Raw genomic sequence first — 20,628 nt, 5'->3', positions numbered from 1 at the left:
TTTTCAACGTTTATTTATTTTGGGGACAGAGAGAGACAGAGCATGAACGGGGGAGGGGCAGAGAGAGAGGGAGACACAGAATCGGAAGCAGGCTCCAGGCTCTGAGCCATCAGCCCAGAGCCTGACGCGGGGCTCGAACTCCCGGACTGCGAGATCGTGACCTGGCTGAAGTCGGACGCCTAACCGACTTCGCCACCCAGGCGCCCCGAGGTGGGGCAAATTTGAGCAAACATTTCCTCTTATCACTTTCCCATGAATTGCACTCTCCACCCCCCATCTACCCCCTACCATCCTTCTTTTTTTTTTTTTTTTTAATGTATGTTTACCTTTTGTCTTTAGCCGAAGATAGTAAGGTGGGGGCTTGGGCTCTTTCCAGGAGTGTTTCTTAGTTTTCCTGTGTATACATGAGGTATGCCTTTTAAACTTGTATTTGTTTTTTTCCTCCGTAATTTACTTTGACAGAGCAAAAGTGAGAGTGTGGGGGAGGGGCAGAGAGGGAGAGAGAGAATCCCAGGCAGGCTCCATGCCCACCATGGAAGTTACTGCCGTGAGATCATGACGTGAGTCAAAATCAAGAGTCGGATACTTAACTGACAGAGCCACCCAGGCACCCTTCTCTTGATAATTTATTACAGAGCGTCTCAGCCAAGAAGCACTCAGAAGGAGAGAGGGAAAATTATTTTTCTTCCTCTACAATGGTTAGGAGTCTTTACTGGCTCAGGGTTATAAGACACAGCGGTCCGCTGGCTTGGGGTTCAGTGCTCCTGGGAGGGGTATAGGCCTTGGTTCCAACCATATCTACATCCATGCCTCTGCTGGTTTCTTCTTGTTCACGCTCCATCACATTTCTTCTCTGGGTCACCCATTCACTCATGTGCCTTAAAGATCTCAAGTAGCAGTTGGTAGTGTCTTCAACAATAAATAGCCTTACCGGGGCACCGGGGTGGCTGAACTGGTAAAGCGTCTGACTTTAGCTCAGGTCATGATCTCATGGTGAGTTAGAGCCCCGCATTGGGCTCTGTGTTGACAGCTCAGAGCCTGGAGGCTGCTTCAGATTTGTGTCTCCCTCTCTCTCAGCCCCTCCCCTCCCCATGCTCTTTCTCAAAAACATTGAAAAAAAATTAAAAACAGAAAACAATAGCCTTACCATGTCGGCCAAAGGAGAGAAAACATGCACTGCTTTCCTCGACGGTACTGGCATGATACGAAGGTACATATTAATACAGTTAAGACTCAAGCATAATGCTCAGTCTCGGAATAAGACAAACTCCCTTCAGAAATACTATGAAACGTTAGCTTTTGCCTCTAAACATTTTTCCTTAACTTTGGCTCCTTCTACACATTTCCACTAAAAATCCTTCCTGGAGCACAGAGGAGGAAGCTTAATCTACCTCCCACCGTCCCTGGATCCTGTTCCTCACGTACTGTAACTGCAGGGAAGATGAGGTTTCTTCACAAGATGGGCCCTACACAAGATGCATGTTTATTTGATTCCTTTTAGGTATGCAGGTCTGTGTTAAGGTTAACGCATTACAAAAATGTACACAACCACAAACTGTTAAGATAGCGAGCATTTTGACAGAGCATTTCCTCTTTTTTTTTTCTCATTAAACTTTTGTTTTAATGGGTCTCAAAATTCTGTGACAGATTTTTTGGTCAAGTTGTTTCCATTAAAAAGTACTGATTTTAAAAACTAATAACTCAAAACTGCCACACACACACACACACACACACACACACACACACAGCAAATGGTCCACAAAACGTTCTCCTTTCCTTCTGAAGGTTTTATGGTGCATTGTTATCATTACCCAGTCTTTTACTATTAAACTTAAATGGCCAATTGGCACAACAGTTCTGAGACTGTTCTCCCACCACTTATTAAGACTGAGGTGGCAGGGATTGGGGACAATAATCATTTAGCCTTCTGAGCTTTCTGGGCAGGCTTGGTGACCTTGCCAGCTCCAGCTGCCTTCTGTCCACTGCTTTGATGACACCCATAGCAACCATCTGTCTCACATCATGAACAGCAAAACGGTCCAGAGGAGGAGAGTCAGAGATGTTCCCAACACACATGGGCTCGCCAGGAACCATATCAACCATGGTAGCATCACCAGATTTCAAGAACTTGGGACCATCTTCCAGCTTTTTTCCAGAATGATGATCAATCTTCTCATTCTGCTCAGTGAACTTGCAGGCGATATGAGCTGTGTGACGGTCCAGGACAGGTACATAACCGGCACTGATTTGGCCTGGATGGTTCAGGATTATCGCCTGAGCCGTGAAGCCAGCTGCTTCCATTGTGGGTCATTTTTGCTATCACCAGCCACATTGCCACGATGGACATCTTTGACAGATAGGTTCTTGACATTGAAGCCCATGTTGTCCCCAGGAAGAGCCTCACTCAGAGCTTCCTGGTACATTTCAGCAGACTTTACTTTAGTTGTAACATTGACTAGAGCAAAAGTGACCACCATGCCTGGTTTAAGAACACCGGTCTCCACTCGACCCACAGGGACAGCACCAATGGCACCAATTTTGTAGACATCCTGGAAGGGCAGACGCAAGGGCTTGTCAGTTGGACGAGTTGGTGGCAGAATGCAACCCAGAGCTTCAAGCAGTGTGGTTCCACTGGCATTGCCATCTTTACGGGTGACTTTCCATCTCTTGAACCAGGGCGTGTTAGCACTTGTCTCCAGCATGTTGTCACCTTTCCAACCAGAAATTGGCACAAATGCCACTGTGTTGGGGTTGTAGCCAATTTGCTTACTGTAGGTGCTGACTTCCTTAATGATTTTCTCCTATCTCTTCTGGCTGTCGGGTGGCTCAGTGGAATCCAACAAGTTATTTTACACGCAGCGTGTAAGCCACAAGGGCATGCTCATGGGTCTGCCCATTCTTGGAGATACCTGCTTCAAATTCGTCAACATCAGCAGCAACGATCAGCTCAGCACAGTCGGCCTGGGATGTGCCTGTAATCGTATTTTTGATAAAGTCTCTGTGTCCTGGGGCATCAATGGTAGTCACACAAGACTTGCTGGTCTCAAATTTCCACAGGGAGATATCAGTGTTGTTACCATGTTCACATCCGACTTTCAGTTTATCTGAGACCCAGGCGTACTTGAAGGAGCCCTTTCCCACTCAGCAGACTCCTCAAATTTTTTTGATAGTTCTTGTGTCGATCCCACCACATTTGTAGATCAGATGACCAGTAGTGTAGACTTACTCTCTTCGCTAAAAATATGTACAGCTGGACATAATCACTAAAGTGGCAGATTCTACTTTTGAAAATTTGAACTTTCTGGGGTGCCTGGATGGCTCAGTCAGTTAAACGTCTCAATTTTGGCTTGGGTCATGATCGCATGGTCTGTGAGATTGAGCCCCACATTGGGCTCTGCAGGGACAGCACAAAGAGCTTGCTTGGGATTCTCTCTCTCCTCTCTCTGCCCCCCTCCGCCCCCCTCTGATCTCTTTCAAAAGATTAAAAAAAGTTTAAAAATTTGTAATTTCCAAATTCTATTGATCTCACACTAAAAGTTCACTTTTGTTAAATGAGCTTAAGTTACACTGAGAAATATTTTGTAATCCCTATGAAAAATAAAGCCTGTTGAATGAATAAACAGAATCCCAAGTATCAGGGGGCTCCAGCCTGAGAGTCTGAATCACTACTGTCATGAAGATAGCTAGCTAACCTGTCCCCAGGAATCACTCTTTCTTTTATTAATAGTATCACCTCTCTTGCCCCAGTTTAAAAAAAAATTTATTTTTTTTAGTTTTTTGAGAGAGAGAGAAGGGGAGGGGTAGAGAGGGGGGCGGGGAGAGAGAGAGAATCCCAAGCAGGCCCCACACTGTCAGTGCAGAGCCACATGCGGTGCTAGAACCCACGAACTGCGAGATTACGATCTGAGCCAAAACCAAGAGTCAGAAGCTTAAAGGACTGAGCCACCCAGGTGCCCCACCTCAGCTTTTAATTGAGAACAGGGCTGCCTGATTAAAAGATCTTATTTCCCAGGCTCTATTGAAGCTGGCTGTGGCTGCATGACTAAGTTTTGGTCAATCAGATGTGAGAAGTGACTCAAATTACTTAAAACAAAATGGCATGCTCTGGACTTCTTTCTCCCTTCAGTGATAAAGACAGAGCCAAGTGGCCAGCCTGGGTCTCTACACAATCTTGTAAGCCCGCTCACTTACCTCTGAACTGATGAATCTGACAAAAACCAACTTCTCTCTTATTTCAGTAACGACTGAAAGAACGTGTAACCGACTGGGCGCCCCAGCCACAGGGTTTTGTAATCCCTCGGTTACAGCTTTTTAGTCTGCACCCTAACAAGTACAGCTGTCGACACGTTATTTCTTTTCCTGGTAAGCCCCACCAAGAACCTTCTACCCACAAAATGATTTCGTATTAGGACACCTAAAAAGTCCAATTCATGTAATTCAGTTAACATTTATTTTACATAAAACAATTTTCAAAGAATACATTTAAAAACCATCTAGATACTGATTTTATTGCATTACAAAAAATTGAGAGGCACAATTGAAGTATTCAAATAAACTGCGAGGGGCGGAGGTGGGGGCTTAAGCTCGCTATCCATGGTGCTCCTTAGTCACTTAAAGGCTCTGGGAACAAGAGCCTTCACCACAAGGCAGTAGTGCACTTCATTTAGTAGGAATAAATCACATAAAATATATAATTTTATACAGAAAGTGTTATTGTACTGTCACTTTCAATTACTTATAAAAACTTCATTTTGAATTGCACAAAAGTTCTTTAAAATTGGTAACTCCCAGAAGGCAGGGCTTAGAACAAAGTATCTGTGTAAATAATTCATTACAAATAATTAGGTTTCCATTTCTCCAAAGGAACAAATCTATGAAGGATGACGTTATTCAAACGGGACATTTAAAATTATTTTTTCATAGGAAAATAGGTCTACAGATTTGTCTCTAAGTCAGCTAAACTTATTTTCTCCCTACTTTAAAACAAATCACAGATTGCCAAAGTTTTAAGTCAGAGTACCTATACCACGGCATAATGTGGAAGTGTTTCCATCAATTCATTTTTTGTATTATTCTACCATCGTATCAAATTATCAAAAAGGCACATGGGTACATTCTTCAGAACAGTTTTGGTCATTTAAGAAAAAAAAAAAAACCCACACATTTGTAAGCAGTGATTTCAATCATGTTTAACAACAAAAATATTAAGCAGATTCATCTCAATCCAGGTGATACAGATTCCATGACACTTCTGTAGGCACTTCACTTTCCATAGAATTTCTTGTTCAGCAGGTAGATGAGAAGGTTTACATTCACTTTAACCTTATCAAACATTTTCATTACAGCTACGCCTTCATACTGCATCTGGAGTAAATCCTGAAAGTGTAAGGGACATCGTTAAATCTCAAATTTAACCTTTTGCGTGCTTAAGAACATTCTTAAAAAAACATTCTAGAAGAATCTGTCGACAAAAATAGATTCAGTTGACCTAGTGACCTCTGTGGAGGTTCTTAAGTTTCAGTGTGCATCGGGATCATTTGGTTAAAAACACAAGCTAGTTAAAACACAGATTGTTGGGCCCCATGCACTGGAAGTTCTGACTTTGTAGCTCTGGGGTAAGGCCCAAGAATATGCATTTTAACAAGGTCCCATGTGATGATGGTATTGATGGTGTGAGTGCCATACTTTGAGAAGCACCTACCAAAATGAAAGAAAACAGATTTTTAGAATTGATGAGCACTGTATGCAAGAAAACCATCATCAAGTTAATATCAGATATGTAATTGTAACTTTTAAAAATTATTTTAGAGAGAGGGAGCATGCACGTGGAGGGGGAGAGAGAGAGAATCTGAAGCAGGCTCCATGCCCAGCTCAGAGCCCCATATGGGGCTTGATCTTAGGACCCTGAGATCATTACCTGAGCTGAAATCAAGAGTCAGATGCTTTACTGACTGAGTCACCCAGGCAGCCCCGTAATTATAATTTTAATTGAAACATTCAAAATACAGATAATCCAGCAGGATGGGGCATATCCTTTAGACAGTGGTGTTTCTTTTTACAGTGGTGTTTCTTTTTCTTTCTTTCTTTTTTTTTTTTTTTGAGACAGAGGGCACAAGTGAGTGAGGGGGAGAGAGAGGGGAGGGGAAGGGAGAGGGGTGGGGGCAAAGAGAAGGGGAGAGAGAGAATTGGGGCTCATCCGAAGAGGGAGGTGAGCTCACCTGATATGGGGCTCAACCTCATGAACCTTAAGATCATGACCTGAGCCAACTGAGCCACCCAGGTGCCGCAATGAACAGTGGTGTTTTCTAAAGTGAAGTGAGCAAGGCTACCCCTTGGGGAGCAAAAAGAGTATGAGAACTCCCATTTAGTATTTTCTCTCATTCTTTAAACACTTAAATTTTGTGTATATATTTTATAAAGTATATTTTGAGTCTAGTAGTGGGAACATGCATACTTTAAAAACATTTTTTTAATGTTTTTATTTATTTTTGGAGGAGAGAAAGAGCATGCGGGTGGGAGGGGCAGAGAGAGAGGACACAGAATCTAAAGCAGGCTCCAGGCTCTGAGCTGTCAGCATGAACATGTATACTTTATAAATAAGTATGTAAAGTGGGGATAAATGCTCATGTTATTTACTGAAGCTGTGGACTACAATTTGGAGAGCAGTGTACAAAGCTAGTCTTTCCTGATCTAGACTACTTTGTGTTCCTGTACTGAGAACAAGCCCTTATTCTCACGTCGGTCTATCGTTCTATGTTTCACTGCCACCACATAATCAAAGGACATCAACTCTTGCTAGAATTAGTAACTGGGTCACACTAATCATATGCATGAGATTTAGGAGCAATGTCTCACAATAACATAGAACAGGGGGGCTTCCCCAAATAGAAGATATCATTCTTGAACTGCCCTAGACTAATACCCGGACCTCGTTTTCTTGTTCCTAGCTCTGGAAACTTGTTTTTTTTTTTTTAATGTTTTATTTATTTTGATAGAGAAAGAGAGAAAGAGAGAAAGAGAGAGAGAGAGAGAGAGAGAGAGAGAGAGAGAGAGAGAGAGGCAGGCAGGGAGAGAGGGGGAGAGAGTCCCAATCAGGCTCTGCACTATCAGCACAGAGCCTGATGTGGGGAGAGAGAGAGAGAGAGGCAGGCAGGGAGAGAGGGGGAGAGAGTCCCAATCAGGCTCTGCACTATCAGCACAGAGCCTGATGTGGGGCTCGATCCCACATACCATGAGATCATGACCTGAGCTGATATCAAGAGTTGGATGCTCAACTGAATGAGCCACCTAGGCGCCCCAGGAAACTTCCTGGTTCTTAATGATAATGCCTTGTATCTCTATTAAGCAAGGCCACCTGCACAAGTTGGAATCATCTTTGAGAGAACTTTAGCTGTTGCCAGTGTCCCCCTCCACCTCCTCACATTCCTCCAACTGTACTCAAAGTGAGAGACACCTGTAGGTGTCTGCAGGGGAAGCAGCTGGGCCCCTAAGGTGGGGAGCAATGATAATGATTGTACTTGTGGATGGAAGATCAGATTTGAGACTTAGCCCCACCACTTGCTATCTTATGACCCTGCGACATCACACCACCTCTCTGAAGTTGTTTTGTTTGTGTAAATTGGGACAACACTGCTAATTTCACAAGGGTGCTATTGGACATAGGAGATCAAAGTCCACAAGCCATATGTAGGGGCCCATGCTTTGTCAAGATCAACTGTAATCCTGGGCGAGGGGCAATGGAGCAGACTGATGAACAACTTGGACTCCAGCTGCCTCTTGTATAATGAATTCCCTGAACCTCAGCTCTTCATCTGGGAAGGGAACGGAGTCAACCCCGTAGCCCTTGATAAACACTGAACATTATTTGTGGGAGCAGAACATCTTAAGTCGCACCCACCTGTTAGGTATACTGCCGACAGCTGCAGGATACAATTACGACATAATATTTAGGAAGTGAGGAAGGAGGGGAGAAGACGACCCAGAAACATAATGTTAGAAGGGGTCTCCCTTAGTTCTCTTAGAAATTTCTGTCCTTTTGCCAGTTCTTGTCTCACACTAAAGACCTGGCCATCAGGTAATTCACTTGTTAATGTAATTGTCTGAAAGCCATAAATATAAACAGAAGTCTGACTTTATTAGCTGTTAGATGCTGGGCTGGCTACTGGGGCATTCAACCTGTACAGAGTATAATGCTCTGCTCTCACCATCTTGAGACGCTCAATAATTCTGAATAAGGGGCTGTACCTTTTCATTCTGTACCAAGCCCCACGAGTTATGCAGTTAGCCCTGGTGACATGTTCATGACTTTAAAAATCTGGGGTGTATGAGTTATCTGTATGCAGCAAAGGAGTAACATTTCACAATCAATTCTGTGTACAGATGAATGGCATGAAGAGTTAATCCTACCGCATGCTGAAACCTTAACAAAGGAGCAAATGAAGCTTGGTATTTGCACCAGTGTTCAAAGGAAGTGCCCTGGAATTCCTGAGGTCTCTCTGAACAGGTGTGTCCCTGTCACTTGGGATTCATCTGTCCAGTTGATGGTGATTGGTCTCGGGTCATTTCCTTCTTGACAAACACATGATACGTTTTTGCCACTTCTAAAGAAGAATGACTAACGAAGGCACATCCCTAGCGGCACTCTCTTTACTCTTCCCGTGTTTATCTAAATGGTACATAAAGTAACTCAAGCTTTTCAGTTAAATTGTTAGATGGCTACATTTGCTGGCGTTCAAAAATAAGGTAGAAAATAACGCTGTTTTACTTATGTATACTTTTCACAATTACTCCTTACCTTTCGTTTTCTCTCTGGACTCTCACTCCATTATCTCAATGGCCCTTATCATACTCCTTTAGTTTTTTGTTTTTTGTTTTTTTGTAAGTTACAAGCAATGCTAGAGGGGAAAGAAGGGCAATGGCATCTGCTCCTAGGAGGCGGAAATAATTTCAGGGTTCTCAGCCAGGGGCTCAGCAGGCAGGGAGGCTAGAACTTGTCCCTTGCAGTGGCTCATCAAGATGGTTTGTGTAGATACACACAGAACACCTGGGGCCCATTTTACTAGTAGTTTGGGACCCACGTAAATAGGTGTTATTTCCACTGAAAATCGCTCATGTGAAAAAGAAAAACTCAATTACATCTTTTAATTGATCCTCTGCTGAGGATCAATTTGGCAGAAGATGATCTTAAGCCTTGGATTGTGTTCTCCTTTCACTTTTTTTTGGTCATTGTTGTTTTTGCTCCTTTTGTTTTTGGACATAGAAACTGGATGTCTCAGCTTCTGTTCAAGTCTATTTGGCTTAAATATGGTCCTCATGAGAAAACAGCAATAATTCCGACTGTAGACGCCATTTTTCTACTTGTAGATAACTATTTTGCATGTCTTATGTGCCTAAGCATTTAACAGATTTCATAAACTAATGTAGAAATGATTCTAAGCAGGAGAAAGAAGCAGAAATGAGGTCAGTAAAGTTCCAATCCTGGGGATATATAGTCTTACAAAGAAATCCAAGTTCCTAATGAAAGAAAACTTTTGGGGCATCTGGGTGGCTTAGCTCAGTTCAGCATCTGACTTTGGCTCAGGTCATGATCTTCTAGTTCATGAGTTCGAGCCCCACATTGGGCTCTCTGCTGTCAGTGCAGAGCCCACTTCAGTTCCTCTGTCCCCCTCTCTCTGTCCCTCCCCTGCTCACAAACCGCCCCCTCTCAAAAAATAAAATAAAATAAATAAAAAATAAAGAAAAACATTAAAAAAGTAAAAATAAAATAAGAAAACTTTCTCGCCTTAATAGCTTTGAATACTTTTATGCTATTTTTTCCCTCTAAGCATCAAAATGGAAACATGACTTAGAAAAGCTGACTGCTATGGTTTGCCATCTAAAAGCGTTTTAAGTTCTTTTTAAATTTTTTTTTTTAACGTTTATTTATTTTTGAGACAGAGAGAGACAGAGCATGAACGGGGGAGGGTCAGAGAGAGGGAGACAGAATCTGAAACAGGCTCCAGGCTCTGGGCTGTCAGCACAGAGCCCGACGCGGGGCTCGAACTCACGGACCATGAGATCATGACCTGAGCCGAAGTCGGACGCTTAACCGACCAAGCCACCCAGGCGCCCCTAAGTTCTAATACTTTGAAAGATCAGAGCTTTCCACAAATCATCAAAGCTTAAAAGGCCAATATTGGCAAATAAGGCTTGCAGTGGTCATCTGTTATACCCCCGTGTTGTCATGAAGAGGGCAAGCCAGGGGAAGCACGCCGCACATTATAAAACTCACCCCCACTTTGCAGAAATCCCAGCTTACCTGAATATTGAGCTGTACCTTCTCCATCTCAACACCAAGGAATTTTGATCTGACATCAAAGATGCCCACATCTTCAGTAGATATGATATCAAATGTAACATTTTTAAACCTAGTGAAGAAAGGGACATTCACAAGAGGAATTGCAATTCTATGTGTAAAGCTGAAACTAGTTAACGGAATCCTAAATTACCATGCTTAGTGAAAGGTCCACCCGAAAGTCCTAAGGAAGCCTCCCCAACCTCCCATCATTCCCCTTCCCCACTCTGCTCATTAAAACTAGGTTTGATAGCTCTTGTTGAGATTGTTGCCTAGAGCACCCAAGTAGATGCTTTATTACTGAAGAAATGCTATTAAATAGGGCCCTTGTTCTTAAAGAGCTTAAAATACAGTTGGAAAAATGGGGTTCGCAGATCCTGAGAATTAAATAGTGACTTAGACTGCTGAGACGCCAGTTGAATGTTTTAGATGGTTACTTCTATAGAAACTACAAAGACGAAGAAGCATTTTCTCTGAGTCAGTATGGTTGAGAGAAAAGGTTTGCTGCGATAAACGGAACAGAAGCCAGGCCTGGAGAGAGGGCAGGAGTTACAGAGGAGCGCACATGGTGAATGTGGCTCCCTGCAACAGTGATGGGCCACAAGGCTCACAGTTCCTTGAAAAGAGAGAACCCTTGGGCACCCAATGCGGGCTGCGGAGGAGGGTTTCCATTTTCTCCTCTACATCAAACACGCACACCAGCAGCACACTGCGAGAGTGGCTCTGACCCGGGTGTTGGCACACATAGTCTGTGGCTCTGAAGTGAGAAAGATACTATTGTAAATAACTCTATCAAGACAAAAAGACAGCTTTTCATTCTCAAGGCTATGACTCAGTTTTTCCTGAGAGAAGGGGGAGGCTGGCAAACCCAAATGTACTGGACCAGCCATGGGAAACACGACCTGCTCAGCACTTCATACAACCCCCGGCACTGATGCTCAGGGTCTGATGGGCAGACTAGAGATTACAATACACGTACGTCCCCGCCCTGTCATCTGTAATCAAGGGTAAGCCTTGAGAGACCAAATGAAGCTCTCTTCAAAGGCCACAGGAAACCAAAAAGAAGTGAGTCAGATTTTACGGGAGTGATTAGAGGGCATGTGTAATTCTGCGCAGATTCCAGGCCACACTCACTGGTTTGTCTGAAGGTCGTCTATCCCCAGCAGGACCCCCTTCTCATGCAGCTTTGCAGCCGTGTACCTCACTGGCTTGGCTCTCTTCGCCCCTTTCGGTTCTCCTTTTCCATCTAGTTTAATTGACCTTCGAGAATTTCTGAAACAATAAGAATAAACCACCTGTCGTCATGACGGCAAACTCAGAGGTTGCGGTGGTGCCCGCCACTGTTCACGCTTGGCCCCCACCGCCCTGAGTATGAAACTTTATTTTGTGAAAGTAGGTGGTGATTTTCCCTCGCCATAAAACCTCACTGCTGAAATGTCAGAGAAGGCTGTTTACAAAGTGACCGACAGACTAGTACTTACTCTATTTTCTCAGGCATATTGAACTAAGTGGCGATAGTAAGTCATGTCCCAAGCAGCTTTGGTTCCGTAATATGAACTGCATACTCCTAAGTAAAGGTATTACTAGGACTGTTTTAGTTTATTGAATAAATACTGTGTGGCCAGCCATGTTCTAAGCGCTTTTTGAATACTGCCTCACCTTTGTAAAATCAACATTTCTATAGTGCTTGGAAATCAATTAATTCCTTTCTTATGATTTCATTTAGCTCTCATAGTAACACTTGTGAGGCTGCTACTCCTCTTGCCACCTTCAAGATGGGAAAACTTAAGTTCCAGAGTTCACTGGGCTCGGTCATAGATCACACAACGTAAGGAAGAATTAGAACGCAAATCTAGCTCGCCTAATTAGCGGCAAAGGTTGTAAAATGTCTTCAAGTGGTTGCAAGTGAAAAAAACAAACAAAAAAACCCCAGCCCTCTAACAACCTTATTTCTACTGGGTATTATTGGCTGGATCAACTTCTTTCTCCAGGAATACAGTAATTGATAGGCTTCAAGCCAATGAATTAAAATTCAGAACTAGTGGGGCCCAAATAAAGGAGGTTTAAATTTGGTTATTTCCCTTCATCAAATCTTCTGTGATTAATGCAACTGATTATTCCATACAGCACCATTTCTTACTGCATGAAAACATTATGCTGCACATTTAAATGGGTAATTAAAATCTGATTAGTGTCAGCCTTAGTCTAGTAAGTAGGAAGAGCAACAACGAGCAAAGAATACTCATTAAAAGTGGCTCTGCTGTGTATAAAAAAATCTGTAATATGTATGCTAATGGGTAATGGGGAACTGCCAAATTTTGTCTTTCATGTCAATAATAATTCAAAAAAAATTTTAAACGTTTATTTTTGAGAAAGCGAGACAAACAGACTCTGAGCAGGGGAGAGGTGTGTCTAGAAGGAGACATGGAATCCGAAGCAGGCTCCAGGCTCTGAGCTGTCAGCACAGAGCCCGACGTGGGGCTCAAACCCACGAACCGTGACATTATGACCTGAGCCGAAGTTATATGCTTGACTGACAGAGCCATCCAGGTTCCCCATCAAGGATAATGTTTTAAAAGCACTAAGTAATTTAAAATCATTAGGCCACATTCTGCTAGTAGCAAATACCTGGGGTTACTTAACATTGTTTATTGTAAATATTCAAAAAGTAAGAGTAGCTTCAATTTTTTTTATCATAGTGTTTGGCCTCTTTGAGTAAAAGAGACCAAAGGGAAAATGAGAGTGCTTCCCCAAGCATTAAAGCTACTTCCTTAGGGGGCGCCTGGGTGGCTCAGTCGCTTAAGCGTCCGACTTCGGCTCAGGTCATGATCTCACAGTTCGTGAGTTCAAGCCCCGTGTTGGGCTCTGTGCTGACAGCTCTGAGCCTAGAGCCTGCTTCACATTCTGTGTCTCTCTGTCCCTTCCCTGCTCATGCTGTGTCTCTCTCTGTCTCAAAAGTAAATAAACATTTAAAAAAAAAAATAAAGCTACTTGCTTAGAATACAACAGGTTGAGCTACATGAATTTCAATACTGATGGGCAATTAAAAAGTATCTAAATGCACTCCTGACTTCTTAGATCCCAGTAGCAAATCACAAAATCCAGATTCTGGTTTTTTGGTTATAAAAGAAAGCAAGGAGTTTGCTTCCAAACCCCATCATCCAAGTGGGTAAAATAATTGACACCCATATAAATCATGACATTACAAATGGATATATGATTTTTAACTTACCGTCTTTTTAAGTTGTCCAAGCAAGTCTTTATGTAGGTGTCATAATAATTAATTTGCTCTTCATAAAATGCCGCCTTCTCATTAAGTGCATTCAGGGTCTGCTGAAGTTTTGCCAATTCAGCTTTTCGAAGCTTACGATGTATTCTTTGATTTCGAATGTCCTAAAAAACAAGTAAAGGCTATGATATGACATTTAAGAAGGTTAATTTATGACACTGCCAATTTGGGACAAGAAGAATGTGGACTATGAAGTCACTGTTTGTGACTGTTAACCTGTAACTTCCCTTAGTCACCTTAATCTTTATATATATATTTATATTTATATATATTTATATAAATATATATTTATATAAATATATATTTATATATTTATATAAATATATATTTATACATATTTATATAAATATATATTTATATATATTTATATAATTTATAATTTTATAATATATATTTTATAATATATATTCTTATAACTTATATATATAAATATATATATTTACATAAATATATATATATAGTTGTGTGTGTATACATATATGTTTAAGTTTAACTTAAGCAATCTCTGCACCCAACCTGGGGCTTGAACTCATGACCCCAAGATCAAGAGCTCCATACTCTACCAACTGAACCAGCCAGGTACCCTATAATCTCTGCAAACTAAGGTGCTCTCCCCTTCCTTGCTTACTTCAGACTGGCAAAGGTCCCTAATTCATGTTAACAGAGATGCTAACATTTATTTTTGTTTTGATGGAAAAGAAGAGAAGCATTTTTAGAATGACCATAAAATGAAATAGTGTTCTAAAAGGGGCATAAGGAAGACTTCAGTAGGAGATAGCAATTTCTTCAAAATGTTTTCAACATTCCACTTTGAAGAATACTTTACCTGAAAAGGTTTACATGCAATTACTGCATCCATTTTAGAAATAAAAACAAAACAAAAAAACAATGCACTTTTTAATCTGGGAAATAGTTCTTTTTTTTTTCTTTTCTTTTTTTTAATCTGGGAACTATTTCTGAAGGCTTGCAAAAACAACTGAGCTCTCAAGGCTGACTGGAAAGATTTAACTTTGGTGACTACTGCTTGGATTTAAATACAGTTCCTAGAACATCACGTCGTTCAAGTTACTCACAAATTACAAGGGCTATGCTATGTTTAAACTTACAGACATAAGATTTATTTGTAATTCTAAATGGTAAATCATGAAAATCATAAAAATGATGCTTGTTTAATATTATTTTCCCTATGTGGACAAATTAAAAAACATTCCCCTAGGAATCCAGACAGACATACACATGTATGTGTAAAAATTGTCCATTAAACAGGATCTTTTGGAGGATACCTTCATGACAGCTTTTTTTAAAAGGCGAAAACATTAATTTTTCTACTACATATTTGCAAAGACAGATATTTTCCACCCCAGGGCTGTAGAAAGAAATGTGACTTCCCTTGAGTCACAGTCACTTAGGCTAGGAGGAATAAGCCTATTGCCAAAAGTGACCATGACTTTCCACGGAAAAAAGAAATGGAGGTGATTTTCCACCAAGAAATTAAGACAATTTACTTTTTTTTTTTCTGATCACTTAACTGCTATGAACCTCCAGACCCATTTTTAATTTGCATGTTTGGATGCAAAGAATGAAATGTTCTTTGACCCAAATATGTATTTCCTTATCCTTGGCAAACAGATCTCAGCCATATCCTGTGATGTTTCCTCACACTAATTTGAGATCCTTTTCTCAGGAAGTTTCCCAACTGTTAAAATACGGGATGAGAAAACAGAAAGCAACATCTAAGTCTCAACTGCATTTAGGGTCAATTGTTCAGAGGCAAATTCTCAGGGACAAAGAGTTATCATCTCAATGCCAGGTCCTAAGAGCAATTGGGCTATAGGACAACTCAAGAGAGAACTCTCATAAAAGTGTCATTTAAAAAAAATTTTTTTTTAAATGTTTTGTTTATTTTTGAGACAGAGAGAGACAGAGCATGAACCGGGAAGGGGCAGAGAGAGAGGGAGACACAGAATCCGAAGCAGGCTCCAGGCTCTGAGCTGTCAGCACAGAGCCCGACACGGGGATCAAAGTCACGAACCGCGAGATCATAACCTGAGCCAAAGTCGGACACTTAACCAACTGAGCCATCCAGGCGCCCCAGAAGTGTCATTTTTAAAACTAGTAGGTATTGGGAAAAACAAAACCAAAAAACTAGTAGGTATTGGAGCGCCTGACTGGCTCAGTCAGTGGGGCATGTGACTCTTGACCTTGGTGTTGTAGGTTTGAGTCCCATGTTAAGTATAGAGATTACTAAAAAAATCTTTTAAAAACCCCACAAAATTAGTAGGTATTGTTTTAAAAGTATAGATGAAACTTGTCTATTCCATTTCCTGAGCATTTATTTCTAGTGTGTCAAATGTCCTAATGACTTGGAAAAGTTGTGACTTTTCTCTATTAAAAGTCATCTATGGGGGCACCTGGGGGGCTTAGTAGGTTAAGTGTCCGACTTTGGCTCAGGTCATGATCTCATGGTTTGTGAGTTCAAACCCCACATCAGACTCTGCTGTCAGCACAGAGCCTGCTTCAGACCCTCTGTCCACCCCTCTCTCTGCCCCTTCCCCACTTGTTCTCTCAAAATAAATAAACCTCGAAAAAAAAAAGTCATCAATGGGTGTGGAACCCTTAAAAATCTGTAATATTGGGGCCCGTGGGTGGCTCAGTTGATTAAGTGTCTGGCTCTTGATTTCAGCTCAGGTCATGATCTCATGGTCGTGGGATTAAGCCCTACATGTGGCTCTGTGCTGAGTGTGGAGCCTACTTGGGATTCTCTCTCTCCCTGTCTCTGCCTCTCCCCCAGTTGCAAGCTCTCTCTCTCTCAAAATAAATAAATAAATGTTAAAAAAAATAAAGCAAATGATCCTTTAAAAAAGTCAAATAAAAATCTGTAATATTGACCATGGCATTACAACTATGAATTACAACTATGCCACCTCATAGACTGCCCAGCATATGACCAACGATTAGCCAGTGTTGGTCTGCTAAGTGTAGAAGCAAGAATACTATTTTCAAAAACCTTGGCAATCTCATTGAGAATGTCTTGGTACTTATTTTTGGATGACACATGTCTGGTTTGTTCCAAAGTCCGAAGATTTCTCTGGATTTTCCTCTTCTTCTGCTGCAGGGGTAGCTGTGCATCTTCAATCATAGACTGGCTATGCTTCATTTCTTCTGGGGCCTGGGAATCTATAATCGCACGGCTCTCCATGTCTCTGGCATGATCTGCTTCCTGACAAGGGAATATCAAGATGTTGACTTTTCTCTGATTCCCCCATCTCACAAATTCATAAGCTGTGTAAGGCAAGTTAATGTCAAAATAAAAGAAGTCCTCAGGTCAGAGTTCAACGGCCAGAATCAGCACGTGCTCATGGATTTTGAAGTAGGTCTTTGGAAGGGATTATTTCATCTTTTTGAGAAATATAGCAGTGGTGGCAGGCCTATTGTGAGCAAAATTCTCAATGGCTCCTTTAGCGCAAACATGACAGATCACCTTAGTAACAAACATACTCCAGTGGGGAACTGATGTCTTAGAATTCCCTGAATGGAAGGATTTCCATCTGCTAGAGACTTCAGTTGAGGAAACTAAGACTACATTATTCACGAAAACACAGCTAACACCCTGAACATCCAGAACCTGACTGAACTCTCACACCTCAGCCATATTTATGGAGATCTGTAAGCCAGGAAGGCAGAGACCTTTGTTCTAATGAAGGAATAATTCTCAAACTACCAACTCTGAAAAACCTGCAGGGTTTTCTGGAACCAAAATGGAGTAAGAATATTTGAGCTCATACTAATTTCCCAAATAAATGAAGAGTAAATGATTGTATAGAATTTGGACAGGTTGTTAAAAAAAAAAGTTTTCTAAGGAGACTGGTGATCTTCCCATTTCATTAGATGATTGACACAATAAATGAAGTCTAAGGATACAAGTATTATCAGATGACAGATCAGTATCACCTACATAGGAATAGTTAACCAGGCCAGCAGTAAATAACAATAGCAACTGTAGCACCTAATATGTTGCTGAACATCTAATATGAGCTAGGCATTCTACCCACTTAACATGTTTTAACTCATTTTTTACTGCTGTGAATTAAGCACTATTATTATTCTCATTTTATAGCTGAGAAAACTGAGGCTCAGAAAAACTTCTAAGTGCCCAGAATTACATAGCTAGGAGATGCAGCATTCTTAGTGACATTTGGGGAAAAATTAAATATTCAATAAGGACTAAAATTCTCTTACTAAATTAAAATATTCCACTCACAATATTCCACTCACATTGTTTAAAAATATTCATACATTAACCAACATCAGATCACTTGTAGTTTTATTTTATATATTTTTAAAATTAAAAATTGACAGTCATTTCTTAGAGGCAACCACTTTAATTAAAAATGATGCAGGGGGCACCTGGGTGCCTCAGTCCCTTAAGCATCCGACTCTTGATCTTGGCTCAGGTCAAGATCTCACCGTTCGTGAGTTCAAACCCCGCACTGGGCTCCCTGCTGTCAGTGCAGAGCCCGCTTTGGATCCTCTGTGCCCTGCTCTCTCTGCCCCTCCCCCATGTGAGCGGGCTTTCTCTCTCTCTCTCTCTCTCTCTCTCAAATAAAGAAACATTAAAAAAAGGTAAACTCTTTAAAAAAAAAAAAGAATGACTCAGGAAAATTATGGGTAGCTCTGCCAGGAAGTACCTAATTAGATAATTTTGTTAACTTTTTCCAGAGAGTGACAATTATTGACAACTAAAGCAGTAACAGTGAATTAATTTCATTAAAAATGAGTGAAATAAACAATGATGTATTTTCACAGATGTTGACAAAGATTTTAACGCAAGATTGTTATGAATCTTCAGTTGCTTACACCAGGGTAATGGTGCTCTGACCTGACGGACTGAACACATTTGCTCCTGAAGCATTTAGAAAACAGTTTTCATGTGTGAGACACTGGTTTGTTTCAAGTTAGCCAACGTGTAAAACATGAGAGGTATTTTCCTATATCCTATTGACCAGAACTATGTCTTAACAACTTACCTGCCCACCCACTGAGTGATGAAGTTTACGATGAGCATTCAGAAGCTTTGAATGACCCAGAACTACCTTCACAGTCTAGGACAAAATTACATTCAGCATAAATTTGGTGCTGCATTTTCTATTTCATTCCCTTGGACAGGGATTTTATATATATGACTCAACTCAGCTGGCTAGAGTAAGAGATAAAATTCCCTACTTTCAAACCATGTCATGTATAGTGTTTTCAAGACAACAGTAAACTCTGGACATGAAGATCAGTCAAGTCAACTTCCACACATGGTACTTATTATTTTACATTCAAAGACCAATTACTTAACCTCTTTTGTAGTTGCTGGTGTCTCCAAGATTTCTGTCAATGTGTTCCCTGGTTGGTTCCGGATGACATCAATGATCAGCTTTTTGGTCCTTACAAAATTGAGAAGAGACAGACTTTCAGACAGCAGTCCTGATGCACAACCATCTGCTTTTCCCGAGGGAGTGCACAAACACATGCAAAGATAATCCCTGAAAATAAAAGTCTTTTGGAAATTCACATCTGCTCTGAGGCTCCTGCAAGTTCGCTAATGCTTGATAACTGAAGTCTGGGTTTTACACACTGGATGTCGTGGGATTATGGTGTCAGTAACACAGGGACAGGTATGTCATAGGATTCCTTATCTAAACACGTTTCCTTCTTTGTAGGCTGGGACTATTATTGATGAGTGGGATGGACAAGTGGTGCCGATATGTCCTGCTACCACAGAGGATGCAGGAATGGTATCTAGTACCCTTGCCTCTTTCCCGACTTTAATAATGCTTAAGCTTCTGAGCCTGTTTAATATATTCTAAGCCTTTAGGAGCCAGTCCAAATGTTACCTTTCCTGCTCTGAGAAAGTTATGAAATGGTGTAAAGGCCCGTGGGAGCGAGCGGTCCCAGATGGGCTGTGGGGGCTTTGGCTGCTGGCTGACAGAGCCGCTGGGAGGACAGTGTTCAAGAGCCTCAGGTCCCTTGGAAAAGCTAACTACTAGGCTTGCGTCCTTGTCTTCCTGGGGCAGCTAAGAGAAGAGCTGCTCAATGAAACATCAATAGCTAGGAAACTCAGCTGGAGGCGCTAAGAGCACACTACTTTTTCCCATGTGTCCCTTCATGTGGTCAGCCACCCCTTCCTAAAAGATCAGGTTATGTAATGATGTGAAAAAATTTCAACATAAAAGGCAAGAGGTCAAGTCTGTGTACTTTTACATGAGTGGCAAAAATAGTGGAGATAGCTTCCTTTCCAAAAAATGGAAACATAAACAGAAGCTGCCTAAAATTATCAACAGGTCTAACTGATGACGGAAGTCTCACTTTTTTTGCTGCTCTATGGTATTTAACCTCACTAGTTCCAAAGGCACTGTGTGACATCACTAGATGATATATTTCCCCTTCAACTACAGCAGGAAATGTTCACATGGCATGAAAATTAGAAAATGAAAACACAACATTGTTCTTGTCGTGAAACATCAGGGCAAATGACAGAGAAAATCCTCAAGGTTAATTCCAAACATATTATTTTTGAAAATAGGATAAAATCCAATAAACCATCTGTAAACACTTTTGTCATTTATTTATTTCAAGTCTATATGAGAAGAACAATTATAGCCATTTCCTCTGGCCCATGACCCTTCACTTCTGGGGATTTACAGGCTGTCTGGGAATGTACAAATACTCCTCCGAGAGTCAAAGGTGGACACACAGCTGATTACAGCCATGTGGGCGAAGGCACTGTTTCTAAGGCGGCTGCAGCTTAGAGAGCCAAGTCTGGTTTTCTCCTCACACTACTCCTTCTACCAATCATCATGAATGTATTAAACAGGAACATCAAGTTCAAAATGAAAACATTGGATGATTTAAAAAATACAGACATAGTGATGGTTTCATATTTGAAAGAACATTCTAGGAACTACTTATGGTACATGTTTCCAGGAAACTCCCAGCTCATCTCTTCAGAGAAGGTATC

General features: G+C 41.2%; 1 protein-coding gene and 1 pseudogene across 3 annotated transcripts in view; both read right to left on the bottom strand.

Moving 5' to 3' along the window:
* Positions 1 to 1,763: 1,763 nt before the first annotated feature.
* On the bottom strand, positions 1,764 to 4,595 carry LOC125164438 (elongation factor 1-alpha 1-like; annotated as a pseudogene).
* Positions 4,434 to 20,628, bottom strand: part of IQGAP2 (IQ motif containing GTPase activating protein 2) — a 298,358-nt gene continuing 282,163 nt past the window's right edge. For all 3 annotated transcript variants that reach the window (XM_047859837.1, XM_047859848.1, XM_047859856.1), the window contains 6 exons: positions 18,967 to 19,054; positions 16,630 to 16,842; positions 13,566 to 13,726; positions 11,468 to 11,605; positions 10,298 to 10,406; positions 4,434 to 5,376 (listed from right to left, as the gene is read on the bottom strand). In XM_047859837.1, the coding sequence (XP_047715793.1) occupies positions 5,263 to 5,376; positions 10,298 to 10,406; positions 11,468 to 11,605; positions 13,566 to 13,726; positions 16,630 to 16,842; positions 18,967 to 19,054 (823 nt within the window). In that variant the 3' untranslated portion in view covers positions 4,434 to 5,262. The remainder of the gene's footprint in view (positions 5,377 to 10,297; positions 10,407 to 11,467; positions 11,606 to 13,565; positions 13,727 to 16,629; positions 16,843 to 18,966; positions 19,055 to 20,628) is intronic.

The sequence above is a fragment of the Prionailurus viverrinus genome, chromosome A1 (assembly GCF_022837055.1).
Source record: "Prionailurus viverrinus isolate Anna chromosome A1, UM_Priviv_1.0, whole genome shotgun sequence".
Lineage (NCBI taxonomy): Eukaryota > Metazoa > Chordata > Mammalia > Carnivora > Felidae > Prionailurus > Prionailurus viverrinus.
The sequence above is the reverse complement of the archived record's forward strand: the minus strand, read 5'-3'. Positions and strand labels throughout refer to the sequence as shown.